This window comes from Cnephaeus nilssonii, assembly GCF_951640355.1.
Source record: "Cnephaeus nilssonii genome assembly, chromosome: 10".
NCBI lineage: Eukaryota > Metazoa > Chordata > Mammalia > Chiroptera > Vespertilionidae > Cnephaeus > Cnephaeus nilssonii.
In genome coordinates, this window is record NC_137081.1 from 29,294,026 (window position 1) to 29,310,656 (window position 16,631).

Genomic DNA, 16,631 nt, shown 5'->3' on the forward strand with positions numbered 1-16,631 from the left:
GAATGAGAGTCACCAGGGGAGTGGAGGCAGATTTCAACTCCACACCAAGATGAGCTTTTCTGCCTAGAAATGTCCTCTTCCTTTTGGCATAATTTAGTCTCAACATTAATTAAAAGCCACTTAGATAAGAAACCAATATTTGCTATTTCCTTGGATAGTAGCTTCAAAAAGATTTCTGTGAAATTACTGATAATAATCTCAGGGAGAAATGGGAGAATAGAGAAAAAAATTCCCTAGGAAGAGCCATATTCTACAAACCACCCATTTTTCAATGATTAAAAAAAAAGAGCAAAGACTTCTAATAAGTGTTTTTGTGACTAGATTCAAAGTCAGATGTGGAAATTAAACATAAATTCTTTTCCAGCAAAAGTTTCTACGAAACTGGGGAGAAACTTTTAGTAATTTGAGCTTCCAAAGGATGGATTGAGAAATAGGAGGGTCCATGGGTGAAGAGCAGGATCCTGGCAGAGGACCCTGGAAAAGACATTTTTGGGTTGAATGGGAGGGGCGAGGGATAACTCTAATGCCCTCTAACCTGAACTTTTCAGGTGTCCAGGGAGGAAAGCAAGCCCAGGCTGGGCTCAGAGTCTTGGCTCAGCCACTTACCAGCCACACGATCAGGTCCCTGAACTTTCTTGACTTCTTTCTCCACCTGAAACATGAGGAAGCTGGACCAGGTGATTGCTAAGAACTTTGCTAGCTCTGGACGGTAGGCTTCAGACAGAGTTCGAGATAGAGGCCTACTCCATCCATACACTTTCTGCATTCATTTATCAATTAAACTTGATTCCCAAGACAACTGCTGTACTAGCAATCATAGGAATATTTTTTAAGCGAGCAAATAAACCAGGATAAAATAAAATTTTGTATGAAAACTCTTACACACAAATTCAAAATTGATGTCACCAAAAACGGAGGAAGACCCAGTCATCCAGTTAATGGCACCAACCTAAAACTACAAAGGTAACCAAACCCTTTAATTGAACAACTTTTAAAAAAAGCTATATGTGCTTCACAGCAATTTTCATCACCTGCACAAGGAGAAAAGAAATGCCTCTGAATAATTAAGTATGCTGTTAAAATATTAAATACCTCCTACAGATCTATTTATCTGGTGTCAGTCTCTCTCCTGGTACCACCTGCATCTATTTATGCTCCACAAACACAAGGTCAACGACCTTTTAACAGAGGAGGATCACAGGTTGCATCTTCCTCTCACCTGCCTGGCTGCTGCCGGTATCCAGGTGGAAGTAGGCAGTGGATGGTTAGGAGACAAATTGACAAGGCTGGAGGCCTCCTGATTCCAATTCTGCAAGGACCTGAACAAAGGGACGGAGAAGTGGCTCTGCCCTCTATTTTTTTCTATTTAAGTTCAAAACATTTATTTTCCTTTTATAACTTTTGCCTCTTTCTCTTTCCTCTCTTTCTCTTTCTCTCTCTCTCTCTCTCTCTCTCTCTCTCTCTCTCTCTCTCTCTCTCTCTCCCTCCCTCCCTCCCTCCCTCCCTCCCTCCCTCTCTCTTTTAGAGAGAAAACAGAGGAAACATCGATCAGTTGCCTCCCACAAGTACCCGAAAATGTTTGTACCCTGACTGGTAATTGAACCCACCACCTTTTGCTGCTCAGGTTGAAGCTCCAATCAACTGAGCCACCTGGCCAGGGCTTACAAGTTTCAATGAACCCTTAAGTCAGGCTATTTCCCTTTTTACTGGTAGGAAAAAAATAATGTATTCAGTTTAAAACTCAAGAGATATCAAAAATATTAAGGTCAATGGCTCTGATGAATTTGGCAACACTTCAGTACCATTCAGGTAGTAGGGCCTGTCACTCTGTGCTTTTGTGGCTGTGAATTTATTTTTCTCCTTATTGTTTTATATACACACATGCATATGCATACACACACGCACACACACAAAGTACCCGATACATACGGTTGCCTTTTCACCTCAGGATGCCTGATGCCACTTACTAGCTCAGGGACATGTCAAATCACCTTAAGTCTCCTAACCTCTTATATATAAAACAGGGATAGCCCTAACTGGTTTGGCTCAGTGGCTAGAGTGTTGGCCTTCGGACTGAAGGGTCCCAGGTTCAATTCCAGTCAAGGGCATGTACCTTGGTTGCAGGCACATCCCCAGTAGGAGATGTGCAGGAGGCAGCTGATCGATGTTTCTCTCTCATCAATGTTTCTAACTCTCTATCCTTCTCCCTTCCTCTCTGTAAAAAATCAATAAAAAAAAATATGTTCAAAAAATCAATAAAACAGGGATAAAAATACACTGGCTAAATAAGTAATGTGTACTTATTTATCTCTTCTTATCTTGTGCCTGCCTGTTCATAAGTTCTACAAAGTTGTGATTTGTTATTAACTACAATGACTGGCTGAGTATAAAATCTGAATGCTTTCCAAAGCTGCAAACATGAACACTCAGCCAGGGGACAACACTGTAATATTTCAAAGTATGAGGAGGCATTCTGCATTGTCACCATCACTAGAGGAAGCTATTGCTATCAGAGCCAGGAGCCAGGAAAGCCCTGTGCTCTACAACAGCCAGGAACAATGCGCCAATCAAAATGCTCATATGCCTTTGTCAAGAAATACTGGAAGACATTTTGAAGAATCACACCCAAGACTGTAAAAATATTAATATTAAAACATATCCCTAGGACAGTGGTCGGCAAACTCATTAGTCAACAGAGCCAAATATCAACAGTACAACGACTGAAATTTCTTGTGAGAGCCAAATTTTTTAAACTTAAACTTCTTCTAATGCCACTTCTTCAAAACAGACTCACCCAGGCCGTGGTATTTTGTGGAAGAGCCACACTCAAGGGGCCAAAGAGCCGCATGTGGCTCGTGAGCCGCAGTTTGCCAACCACGGCCCTAGGATGACAAATGCAGAGAATAAGAGTCATGACTAGCTAGGAAATGGCCAGGGCTCTTCCTGCTCCACGACCTTTTTTCTTGGTTGTCAAATAATTTTTAATGGAAACATTTTCCTTTGTAGTTCTTGAACTAGCCTGACATTCCACTGCACCACTGTTGATATCATCTATGATGTTGCAAGGGTGGCGGCCATCAACATTGCAACGCACAGACGGGGCAGTCTCCAGGATCTCTTTAATGGTTCCAGAGAGCTCTCTAGCTAACGATCGGTGCCTCATCTGTCAGGCAATGCTGACAATCTCATCAAAAGTGATATTTCCGCTTAATGTTTTTTTTTGCTTCTTTCTGTCTTTTGGAAGGCTCTTTGAAGGGCTTTGATGATCAGGGCAGAGGCAAGAAGGCACCACCTCGGTCTGTGTTTGTTCTGAATGGTCAGTTTCATGTAATCCTCAGACCCTTCCAATCACTGGTTGCTTTGGTGATGTCATCACCAACCTTTTTCGGAGTCAGGCCCAGGGGGGCAACTGAGGCTCAGGGCAGACGTGGCACCCACTTCCCCACCAGTGCACCGCAGGTATACAACTTTGATTTTGTTGGGGTTGAACTTCAGCGGCATGGTGGAGGCAGCTGGTGTCAGATGAACCCGGACTGGGGACAACCAAAGAAAGGTGCACCTGAGCCTCCTGCAGGTCGAAAGCTGAAAACACCACATGTATTGACAAGGCTCTGCACAAGTTCTCACCACGCCGGGATTCTGAGAGCTGGATACTCTGTTTCACTATAGTGACTGATCAGGACACACTTTGGGAATAGAACAGAACTGACTGGATGAACGGGTCTAACAGAGGCCCCAACCCCTCACTGAGAAGGGAACACCAAATGGAGCACATGGGGCTTTCCTCCCATCACTTTGTTTTAGACAATCATTTCAAACAACTTGCTTCTTTATGGCAACCACCCATGTAACAACCAGCCAATGCAAATAGACCTGTCCCTTAAGCAATCTCAAAAATACATTTTTATTGACTTTTAGAAAGGAAGGGAGAGGGGGGGATAGAAACGTCAATGATGAGATTCATTGATTGGGTGCCTTCTGCACACCCCCTGCAGGGGATCCAGCCAACCTGGGCATGTGCCCTGACTGGGAATCGAACTGTGACCTCCTGGTTTTTAGGTCAATGTTCAACCACTGTGCCACACCAGCAGGGCAATAATGCAAATTCTAGTAAATGCATCTTAGTCACATAGCGGACATTAAAATCTCTCCCTGAAACCTGAATTGCCAGAGTGCCATCACCCACGAGTGCTTGGGCCATGAAGCCACAACAGAGTATTTGAGATACAAACACCTTAGCTGTCTATCAAGGTTGCCCAACTCCTAAGGCCAATTCTTGGAGAACAAAATATGCATTTGGGGTTTCTGGGGGCTGCCTGCTCACTTGGGAGTTCCTTGAATAGGTAGGATGGCATCATCTCAGGGCGGGAACACAGGATTCATATCATTGCATCAACCAAAAATGAGCTTTTCAGCTCCCACACAAATTGGCAACATTGCAAGAATGACAACTTTATGTACATGCCTATCTTGTATGGGCTTGGCTTTAGCAGTCCCTTTCATCTGTGACTTAAAGTCACTTTACAGACCAAGAGAAAAGTATGCTTTTATCCTTAGGCAGTTATACCAAGACAATATATAAGAATGTATGTGTGGCCCCAGCTGGTGTGACTTGATTGGTTGGGTGTCTTCCTGTGCAACAGGAGGTTGCCAGTACGATTTTCCTCAGGGCACATGCCGGGACTGTGGGCTTGATCCCCAAAACGGGGTGTGCAGGAGGCAACTGATCGATCAATGTTGTGCTCTCACATTGATGTTTCTCTCTATCCCTTCCTCTAAAAATCAACAAATTATTCTTTATTTTAGAACATGTATGTATGCATGCATATACATGTATGGTGGGTATCTGTATACATATATGTATATATTTCATTTCTCTTAAAAAGAGTAACTCCATCCCCCAAAATAAACACCCCTAAATTTAATAATCACTCAAAAAAAAATCCACCTCCCTTGCTTCCTAAGTTAATTCCACTCTGTTCCAGTGAAACAGACTGCTCTGGAGCAGCCGGTCATGAAAGCTAAGGCTCTACTACCTCTGCACATTGACAGGCATCTCCCAACCCCAAAGGCACCACTTCCCGGGACTATCTTACACCCAAGTATAAACCTCTCCACCAACAAGCAAGCGTTAGGGTCACCTCTCTGAATATATTTGTCTCCTACAACCTTTTCCATAATCTGCCTCCAAAAAATAAGGTTACTGGCACTTACCAAAACAGGAAGCTTTCCAAAAGCCACCCATGCAAGCATACCACTACTCAGAACCCTCTAGTTGTGCATGATTTAATAAAACTGACCATATAGGATAACGCTGTTTATTAAAAATATATCCAGGGAGAAGGAAGTCAGTGCATTTATGCAATTTTACATACACATCTGTAGTTTGAGGTTCCATTATTCCAACAGTTCATATAAATCACTGTTTCAGATCAGAGAGAAAAAAATGCTTTACACAGGAGATTAGCAATTGGTTATAGGTTTGGTCATGAGTAGGCTTGTTGTAAAAATAAAACCACCTCTTCCAGTATTAAAGAATGTTTCCTTTATGCAAGTAAGTCTTTAGAGTTAAGAACTTTTCCTTGCACCAGAATTTACTTCAAGTTCTTAGAAAACAGTCAACCCTCCATTTTCTAGAAATATAAATGCTATATTCTGTCTGGGATCTTTTTCTTTTGAGGTAACAAAGGAAGCATTTTCAGTGATCTGGCACTAGTTACCCTTGAGCTGGCATGCCAGCTCCTGCCGTGGCAGACCTAAAACCCATATAAGAGCATTTCTCAGAGTTAGAAATACAGCATATGACATTTCCAAACAACATTCTTATTACAGTAGGGAAAAACGGTCATAAAATCCAGACCAAGATAAATGGATGCAAAGTTTGATCATCTTTGCTAAAGGGGAATGGACACTAGCATCCAGAATACCCTCTAAGGGCGTGGTTTCTGAATGCACTAACATGTCTTTCCCCTGTAAGTCTCCTTTCTTAACTTTTTTTTTTCTTGGAATATCAGCAACATCGCCATTTCCTGAGTTTGTACTCACTGACAAAAATCGGGAGCACAGAGCACAGCCTCAAAACCTGCTGAAGCAGAGGGAAGACAAACCTTCAATTCGCTGGCGAGAATCCTTCCTGTGGAAAACCAAGACTTGAACCTAATTTCTTAGATGCAGAAGTTGGGGCTTCGTCACTCAGTCTTAGGGACTTTATGCACAGGTGGCCCTAGGGAAGTTCAGGCTGTTCACAGCCTTCTGGAGTTCCATACTGAAGTGTTGTCCAATGCAGAGAAGAGGGACTTTGGGTACTACCTTCTTTATAAACTGTGAAGGTGAGAGGAAGTTTACCAATATAAACACAGGACACCAGAGCTGAGGAACAGGAAGAGAGAAATCTGTACCCTTATGCGTGGCTGTGTTTAAGGTTTCTGCTGAATTAGGCTAAGGCAGTGGTGGGCAAACTCATCAGTCAACAGAGCCAAATATCAACAGTACGATTGAAATTTCTTTTGAGAGCCGAAAACCGACTTCTGCGCATGGGCCATGAAGTTTCAATTGCACTGTACGTGTGCGCCCGCACGTGGTATTTTGTGGAAGAGCCACAGTCAAGGGGCCAAAGAGCCGCATGTGGCTCGCGAGCCGCAGTTTGCCGACCACTGGGCTAAGGTATCTACAACTTTCTCCATGTCTGTCCCCAATTAAGACTACCTAGACCTTACAATTCCCTTTGGGGAGGGAGGAGGGGGGATGGAATTACATGTAACTCCCTCTCCCTTCCTTCTTAAAAAGAAAGTTCCAATAAAAATATACAAAGCAGATTAAACCAGTCACTGTCGAACACACCACGACATACTTGGTGTTAGCTGCCCAACATCTGACTGACTTCATCTCAGCAAAATTAAAGGACAACAGAATATTAGGTCACTATCCAACTGTTTACGTGTATAAAGGATATCTAAAAATTAGTGCTTGTTGATAGGATTACTAAGCAAATAAATTTAAGGCATAACTGGAGTAATAGCAAATGAAATAGAATACATTTTCCCTACGATGCAATATTAAGATCTCTGCCAAGGGAGATTGCTTTACAATGGGGAAGTCTTCCTGCTCCTAATTAACCAAGGGTTGCTGAGGAAAGTGTAGGGTAAAGACTGAGTGTTTAAACAGATAATAACCAACTCTTATTAAACACTCAAGCTCCAGAATTGGATTCAAAAGCCATCATAGGTACTCATTAGACGGTGAATCAATGAGGGCAAATCTGTCAGGGCCACAACATGAATAAAATGTCAAATACAGATATTTTAATAGGAGACATTACTTTGTTTATACACAGGTCTAAATTTTAACAGAACCCTGATTAAAAAAAAGAACAAAATGCTATGTTCACATAAAAATCTTTGTGCTTAGTTTGTAAAAAGTGTCAGAACAGTCGAAAACAAATCGGTTCTTTCGTTAACCTAGCTCTGCTTGATTAAACAGCTTAGTTCCTCTGCTGTATCAGAGCTGCAGAAATGCCACCCCTTCCTCCATGTCAAGGTACAGCTGCTCTCACCTGTCAGAGCCTCTGCAGGGACCAGGGAGACAGGCCCCTGAGCAGCTCTTACAGCTCCTCACACTTCACAGAGGTCACTGCTCGAGTTTAGTGTGAAGGATGCGCCACGTGGGGATGAGCACCCACTGGGGGATGCTCCACATAAGGCCATTTAAGTGGAAAACGACAGTCATCAAAATAAAACAAGCCACTCAGTTTCTTGTCAGTGGTAGGATGGGGAACAAAGGAGTTTCTACATCAATTAAATAAAACTTTGGAACAGTCAGTAAAACAAAAGAAAATTGATTTCTCAAAGTTCAATTAGAAAAAAAAAGATCTCATCTCTCATTTTTAAAAAATTCGAATTATGGAAATTCTCTCAAATTTATGCAACAGGCTTAATTTTAAACCTTAGGAAGAAGGAGTCTCCTCCCATTTTCTCTCCACATTTTACGTTCTTCAAGCTGCTATTATAAAATCTTTGAAAAGCAAAATCAGCCATGACGCGGAATCATGGAGATGTAACAATTTACTTCATAGAAATACATCTACACAAGTTATGCATACAGCACAGAACTATAAACAAAAAGGTGAAGCAAACATTATTTATTTTCAGGTAGAAACATTAGCCTGATGGATTATTGCAGATTTGAGAAATCAGCACATAGAACTACTGGACAGAGCATTGCTTACAGGTGCTTTTATCTGTGTGGAGACAAAGGCTGAACTGTTTGTCCCAAGTTATCGCTGGGAGGAGGGGGTGAGGAAAGTGGAAGAAAGACAGACTATGAACAAAAACTTAAAACAAGAACATGGGAGAAAAAAATTATTTTACTCCAACAGGGAAATAAAACTTGTTTTCTTTGAAACTTTACACCAATTCAAAATGCTCTGGCCATAGACTAATACATACTGGATGGCCCAAGCTGTACACTTTGTAACCTACACAAGAGAAATGAATGAATGAGCTTTCCTTGCCTCTGCTCCAGGGGCTGTGGCTGCTGGAATCACCATGTAAACATTCCTAGTGTGTCACTGGTAGGAAGCCAGCAAGTAATACCCTACAACTATATTAAAACTAAGCTCTAAGAAAAGTCCATCCAGTTACAAAGGCTGAATTATACTGACAGTATAGGTCAAGTTTTGACTTTTAAATTTTATCTTAAGGGAACATGAAACAACAAAAGCCCATGGCTAATGAAAAATGTAACAATTGAGTGTCATATACAAAAAAACTGTGTGAACTGCACAGACAATGCATGAATGGGGAGAGAAAATTAGACGGAAGTGAAAACCACAGAGCTAACCTACTAAACTATCTGTCAAATAAGCGTGAGCTTTAATGTCTGTACTTATGTACAAGAGTTATCTTTGGAGGAAACAATACTGCAGACTTAGCTAGATGGATACACACAGCCCAGAATTAAACTGCACAGCGACATTTATTGTTTCAGCCTGGAAAAACATCCCCTTTTTCAAATTTCACACAGCAAAGCAAGTTAAAAACTTCACTCATCAAATAAATGATAATTTAAACAAGAACTTGCTAAAGAAACCTCATCACAACAATGGTTTAGGGCCTGATCACTTTAAGTCCATGGGGCCATTAATGAATATCAACCAAGTGTCTCTTTTATCATCTGCAAGCCGTTTTTCCTACAACAAGAAGGAGTAACATGTTTCCTTGACTCAGGTGATACATTTAGAAAAGAAATCATGATTTGTTTTCTTTTGCTGTAACAGGCAGACACTGCATTTCTCGGTGTAATCAGGAAAGATGGAATGACTGCTGCCCTTCTCTTGCTGCTATTAACAGTTTTTCCCGCATTATCTCAAGGCTTGAATAGTCCGGCAACTTAAGATAGTTCACACAAGTCATTACGGAGGGCAAGAAGTCATCTGGGTTTTCTGTCGATTCGAATGTCTTCCGAACAATTGTCAAGGGTGGGTTCAAACTCCGGAAGCCTAATTTAGAGGGAAGGAAGAGAGACCAGGGACTCAGTAAGTGTACAGGATGCCAACAGCCAGCTCAGAGAACACTTTCTTAGCCATGAGAGGAGTCAGGCTGGAATGACAGCCATACCTTGTTTATGCTACGACTATCAGAAAACATCACCACACACACGACTATCAGAAAACATTACCACACACTATTTCTTCCTTGGCAATTAAATTTACACATTCAATATACATTTAGTGCATGGAACCTGACATCTGCTTTATTTACTATAAAAAGTCATAGTATAACACAAAGGCAAATAGTTCCTTATATCTTCTAACTTTTAAAACAGAGTACCAACTCATACCTATGAGTATATTAGGACTCATCTTTGAACATTCACACTTCAGAATACCTTCTCACCTGATAATGTACAAATGTCAAAAGCAGCATTATAGTGTATAGTAATCCTACTTCAATGTGTTTAAGATAAATCTCTACGAGTTTTCCTGCCAGTTATATCTGTTAATGAATTACCCAACAAACCAAAAATTGAGAAAAATTACCATACTGGAATAACTACGAGGCACTGTAAATCAAATAAATAAAGAATATCCTGCTTTTGGTACTGAAGTTCACACACACACACACACACACACACACACACACGCACGCACGCACACAGAGAGAGTTATAGCTAGACTCAATGTCAGGCATCAACAGTGTACCCACCTCCAACAGGCAATCTCGGGCTACCTGTCACAAACTGGAGAAATAATCTCTGTTGCTCATTATCAAAACTACTGAGAATCTCAAACAAAAACTTCACAGCCCGACTGTAACAGAAATAAATAATATTATTTCATCATATTAAAATACAGATTTGTATCCCAACACATTGCCAACTCTCACAATTAGCTAGAGACTGTCAAATTTAAGAATGACTACATATGAATTCACATTACAATGAACCCTGAAATCAAATTTGCTTCTATTGTTATAGCTAGAATTCAAGTGGAATGTTACCGTTATAACTAAGATTTGTGTGGGATTGTTCAGATATCCCTGTTTTACTATAAATATCAGAAAGCCTCCTTTAATATGTAGACAAATTATAAAATACCCCCTTTTATTGTTTACAATATATACATACACAAGACTACCAAATTCTAAGCTATAAATTGAACCCCTGGCAGACCCCAGCGCTCACCTGTCATGAGTGTAACCGTGATCTGGCCTGCAGCATTCCATCAGTATTTTTGTATCCCAAGTGTCTGCTTTACTGCCACACAGGAGTTGATCCAGCTGTGCATTTAAATAAGGGTAATGAATTACTCAAGATAATAGCTGTATAAAGGATTGAAGTGCATACCATATATTGTTTTGTAGTATGCTGAAAAGGTCTGAATGTAGTAAGGAAGAGTATCATTTTCATACCAAAGACTTCTGTTAGGACCTCTTTAGATACTGTGCTCTTCTAATGCATTTACACATTCCATTTCCCCTTCCATTGCACATTAATAGGAATTCTGCCCATTTGTCGGGACTAAGTTCTAGAGAAGCCTTTAATTTCAAACAAAACATCTGAAACAAACCCTTGATTTAAGTTTTCCTCTTATTGATTCTTTAGAAGCTTTAACTTGATAACATACTTCTAACCAAGGAGATTTTTACAAATCTTTGCGTTTGGAATCACAAGGGTACTCAATAAGGGAAGCCAAGAGATAGACTACTGAGCTGGAGAGCAGTGGGAGAAGTTAAAATGAGACATAGCAAATTGGTAGTTTTTCACATTTTGTAAAGAGAGGCACGCCTATGCCATACAGTTGTTTAGGTCTGTATGGGGACCCACCTATCCATTACAGAATGATTGTTAGAAAGCAAAAAATGCCTTTGTGTCCTTGGAAAAATCTAACATCAGTTTCAAATCAAACCATCTTTTCTCTTGTTTAACTGCCCCTTTGCAGAATGACTATATACTTTTGAGAAAATCCAATTTAGAACATATGAAATTTAATATCGACTACGTGTCACTCACTGTCAGGTACTTCGGGTATCCTGTTCAGTGAGACAGAGGTTATCTCAATTTTATAGACAAGGCAGTCAGATCAGGTACAACTACTTGGATTGGTCACACAGCTAGGCAGTGAGGACCAGGATTCAATTAGAGGAGCAACACTTGCTGTTTTCAATTCCAGGTGACATTTAGTGCCTTAACCCTTTGCAATCGCTTGCTTTTTTCTCGATTCCTTTATTCTAATGCTAACCGTGTCGAGTCACACTCGACATCCGAATGCAAAAGGTTAAAGTGCTAGGGAAGCCACATACTTCAATAGTTACCAAACCCAAATGTACATAAAAATAATAAATGAGATTAAAATGCTGTTATTCAAAGATTTCCAGATTCAGCCAGCAATGAATGTGTATTCTAAAGCTAGTATTGAAAAAAAATAAAATAAAAAGGTTTGCAAACTGGGGAAACCTAACACCTTCTAGACTGGTTCTATGACATTTCATGTAGTTTCTTGAGATTCATGTTGCATTTTAAGATGGCTAGAAAAACTATGCATAAAGTCATATTTTCCATTCTCAAAAGTATTCTCTGAATTTGGCAATTAATAAATTTATAACACTTCCTTAAAATTTCAAGGACTAACTTGAATCTTGAAACCAAGTCTCATCTAATCCAGGAAGTTTAGTCAATAAAAAACAATTACAAATAAAGACAGTGTGACCTCCTCAGTGTCAGTTTCATTACTCTGGACCCATGGCTCTCCCTGCTAACCACAGTAGTACAGACACCTAAGTCCCATGCCCCACCAACCATCCAGGTCTCAGTTGACAACAATACTATGCTTATTCAATCACACATGGACCCCACCACTCCCTTATCTTACCTTATAATAGACAAATATGCAAATTGACCGCACCTTCGCTACGCCCAAGCCACGCCCACCAACCACGCCACGCCCACCAGGAAACCGTTGCAGGGACGTTGGGGTGTGGCGGAGCCCAAGGCCGGGAAAGCCTTGGGCCTTGGGCACCAGCGGGGAGCCTGCACGGATCACAGGAAACCACTGGGGGTTGGCTCCTGCGATCGGTAGCAGGGACGCTGGGTGTGGCCGAGCCCAAGGCCAGGAAAGCCGCCCGAGGCTTTCCCGGCCTTGGGCACAAGCGGGGAGCCTGCACGGATCGCAGGAAACCACTGGGGGTCGGCTCCTGCGATCCTTAGCAGGGATGTTGGGTGCGGCCGAGCCCAAGGCCACCGCCCAGGGCCAAGCCCCGACCCTGAAAGAAGGCAGAAGGCGGTGGCCACAGCCAAGGCCTGGGTCCCCGGTGCCGGCAGAAAACTGGTGCAGGCAGCCAGGTGAATGAAGGTCTATTGCACGAATCTTCGTGCAAACGGGCTACTAGTATTTAATATTTATATTACATTGAATACTTATATAGTTCATATATATTATTTATACAGTATAAACTGTTATATTTGATGTTTAATGTTTTTCCTTGCTCAGGAAATGGCCTTATCTTTCTCAAAGATCCACTCCTTGCTCCCAACCTTCTTTTTGTTTGCAACAGTGGAGTCTTTGACTAAATAGCACAGAAATACCCCACTAAGATAATTAAGGCACAGAACTAGAAATGAACATTTCTTTTAGATATAAGCTACTCACTTCTTCTGGGTAGAAGTACTGAAGATGACTGAGTGGGAAGACTGATTCAAATCCATCTCTGAATGAATCAAACTGCCTGGAAACGCCTTCATTTAGTGCCCAGAATATAACCAGCTACAAAAGAGAAAAATCTTTTACAAACTGTGACAAGATTTCAAATCTTTTCCCATGACTAAGTACAGTAAAACATTACTCAAAATAAATTAAAAAAAGGACAAGTAACAATTACTGCTGTTTTAAATGTGAAATTTTTAGTTTTATATGCTGTTAAGTTCTTAGAACCCAACCCTTTGCTAAGTATGTACACTTAGCAAATGGCACACTCTAGAAAAGCAGTCACATAAAATTGAAGGGTAACAAAAAGCATCTGTAATTGGCCCAAACATTATCTAGTCATCAATCACTTTGACTAACCTATTTGGAAATAGATAAAAATAAAAACATTACTATAAATTATTTTCAGAGAACCTTAATCTGGATGTTAATGCTTCATTTACTAGTAAACTGAAAGAAAAGCAGCAGGTTAATAGTATCTAAGGTTCTCTACTATCGTTTCTCTCTCTCTCAAACTGATGAAGAAACCAGAGCTAAAAATTTTCAGAGGTTCTATCTAAAATCCCACAGTTAAGTTAGTGGCTAGGTGGAGGGTAATATTTCATCTTGAACACAATGCTCTTTCCATTCAATGTCTGGAAAAACCAAAAGAAACTTTTCAAAAAGTAGCAATAAAGACCTACATGGGTTGTAATTTAAAATGTAATTTGTATTCAATATAAAATTATTTTTCCTTAATTCAGCGTATATAGGTAAGGACCATGAATTGGTAATTTGAAAAGCCTCATCAAACCCACAAATGTGTGAGCGAGTGAGAGTGTGTGTGTGTGTGTGTGTGTGTGTGAAAGAGGCAATCTGGCTTGATAGCAATTTAGTCACAAGGGATGACTCCTTTTCTCTGATTTCTTCTCAAACTGTGACAAAATGTGATCTTCTCAGATAGTATTTAAGCTTAAGAATAGCAAATTCAAGATTTTATAAGGCATTGTGAAATATCCAATATGTCCTCTCATAGAACAAACAAAGCTAAAGCTGAAAAAGTCAACTTCATGCAGTGATCCCACATGTCAAAGGTCTCAAACCAGTCCGTGCAGGCAGCTGGCTGGTACCTCATGCTTTAGTGGACTGGTCCCTTCCCTCACCTTCAGAGCAGTAGCCATAGGCAAAGCTCTGCATCATCACAGATGGTCTTTACCCCAAAGGACGCTGCTATTACATACCCTTAGATACTCTTCTAGATTATAGATAGTGACGGGTATATCCTTTCCTCCTTTCTTCAGTTCGATGTTGGGAAACCCTGGCAGAGTGAAATCCAATCCCAGATCTTCAACTGAACAGCCATTCATAGTCAAGGTTTCTAATGCATATCGTAGACTCTCTTTGGTCTAAACAAAAGGGGAGAGGGTTAAGTACAGTCATTCACTCAATTATGTTTATAAACTAAAAGACATGCTAACACATTTTATGGGTTCTTTTAGCTCTTAGACTATTTTTCCTTGTCATAATCTATACATGACCAAGTCACCGAGATCACAAAGAAAATAATCTTAATCACTTCAGATTCCAACTGTTTTTATATGAGAAACAAGATCTCGAGTGTTCCTTCATAATAAGATGTTTGCTATCAATTTAATCATATTCAAATCAGATTTCTCAAAAAGGCCAAGATACTATGCATAATGGTCTACTTAAGAGTGTGGAGACTTTTCATAAATTCCTGGCAAATCTTAATGAATTCAATATATGTATATAGCCAATACTGAGTAATACAATATAGTTAGGAAAATATAAATTCAAGTAAGTACAAACAATGCACTATCTAGTAATAAAAAATATTTTTTCTCTGCAAAGTCCAAGTCTAGAGAATATCCTGTAGATTCTTAATCAGGACTAGAATAACAAATACATATTCATATAATAGCACTACAGTGAAAAAAGATTCCAACAAAAAAAATCAAGTCACACTCTATAAACAAATATTAAAAGCAGTTTGTATTATTCACTTTTTTAAAAAGTGCTTAAGATTAAGATTATATGGTTATGTTTTATAAAAATATAATTTTTTTTTTTTTAAATTAAGCATGAAAGACCAAAAGGCAAAACCACAAATTCTATCTGAAAATGAAGGTATCCATTACAGGAGAAATAAGGCAAATGGGTTTCTGGATTGGAGATGCCTCCAAGTGCAGAAAATCAGTCATTTTAAACAGACTGATTATTAAATCATTTTTAAGTCATTTGACACTGTGAGCTCCAAATCAAGCAGCCTGGGCTTGAATTCCAGCTCTCACATTCTGGGTATGTGAACTTGGGCAGCACGTTACTCAACCTATCTGCCTTGGGTTTCTCATGTGTAAAACTGGGATAACAGAAATACCTAAGTCTCAGAGGGTTGTTGTGGATTAAATAAATTAACGTTTGTAAGGCACCTGGAACATGCCATAATTTTACTTTATTTCCTTGCTCCTATCCCTGGGCCATTACTTACCTAAAAGATAATCGATCCTAAATAAGACTATAATAGTTTAAAACTTACAAAGTTGGTAAGCGTAAACCTAAGTGGTTCTAAAAATCTGAAAACAGATATTGTATGGAAAACATAGACTTGGCAAAGATCTGGCTATTTCCCTTAATAAGCTTATTTCTCCAAAATCACCAACTACCGATTAATATGGGAGCTAAGATGAATTCCCTTACAAATCATCCTCCCTGACACAAAGGCATTCTAAAACCCCCACCTGTCTACTATAAGTTCCTCTCCATTTTATTAAGAGATATGACAGTTTTCACTCTACAGAATCTCTTCTCTATTCTTAATGGGAGTTGATTTACCTGCCCAATATAAGTTATCCGAGTCTCTGCCATTTTTTAAAAAAATACAACTTTGCCTTCTTCTAATGTCAGATACAGAACCACTACTAATCTCAGACTGAGTGAAATGACTTTTTAGTAAAAAATATAAATGATATAAAACTCAAGATTACCCATGAATTCTAACAGAAACTTTAACATGTGTTAGCAAAAAATAGTGCACAGCCACTATGATCTTTAAAGATATCATCCTGAAATCTCTTTAGAAACAAATGTACTTTTCCTAAATTTAGCCACATTTCAGAAAAAAACAACACAAAAAACAACAAAAATCAATCTGTCCTAAGAACAGTTTTATTGATTCAAATGCTTACTAAAAGAATTCAGTCTGACATAATATCTGCCCAGATACACAACACCCATATAAAATTTAACAAATAAGAGCCTTTGATTTCAGTTAAGAGTGTATTGTATTTGCAAATTAAGCCTTTTACTCATCAACTGCTATTATTAAAGGCCATTTTACTCACTATAAAATCACATTTCAGTTGTGATAAAAAAAAATTAAAGTCTTCTAAAATAACAATAACTGTGTCAAATACAAACTACTTAACAAAGACCT

At 39.6% G+C, this 16,631-nt stretch overlaps 1 protein-coding gene and 1 pseudogene across 19 annotated transcripts in view; both read right to left on the reverse strand.

Annotated features, from left to right (window-relative positions):
* Positions 1-2,920: 2,920 nt before the first annotated feature.
* On the reverse strand, positions 2,921-4,663 carry LOC307106557 (large ribosomal subunit protein uL11-like; annotated as a pseudogene). The gene has a single exon. The product of its transcript is annotated as a large ribosomal subunit protein uL11-like (transcript).
* A 641-nt stretch (positions 4,664-5,304) lies between these two features.
* The window catches only part of TRIP12 (thyroid hormone receptor interactor 12), a 137,763-nt gene continuing 126,436 nt past the window's right edge, over positions 5,305-16,631 (reverse strand). For 16 of the 18 annotated variants that reach the window (XM_079783034.1, XM_079783030.1, XM_079783032.1 and 13 more), the window contains 5 exons: positions 14,419-14,583; positions 13,145-13,258; positions 10,681-10,775; positions 10,203-10,306; positions 5,306-9,496 (listed from right to left, as the gene is read on the reverse strand). In XM_079783034.1, the coding sequence (XP_079639160.1) occupies positions 9,300-9,496; positions 10,203-10,306; positions 10,681-10,775; positions 13,145-13,258; positions 14,419-14,583 (675 nt within the window). In that variant the 3' untranslated portion in view covers positions 5,306-9,299. Of the gene's footprint in view, positions 9,497-10,202; positions 10,307-10,680; positions 10,776-13,144; positions 13,259-14,418; positions 14,584-16,631 lie in introns of all 18 variants that reach the window. The other 2 variants (XM_079783028.1, XM_079783036.1) reach the window with 1 other exon arrangement.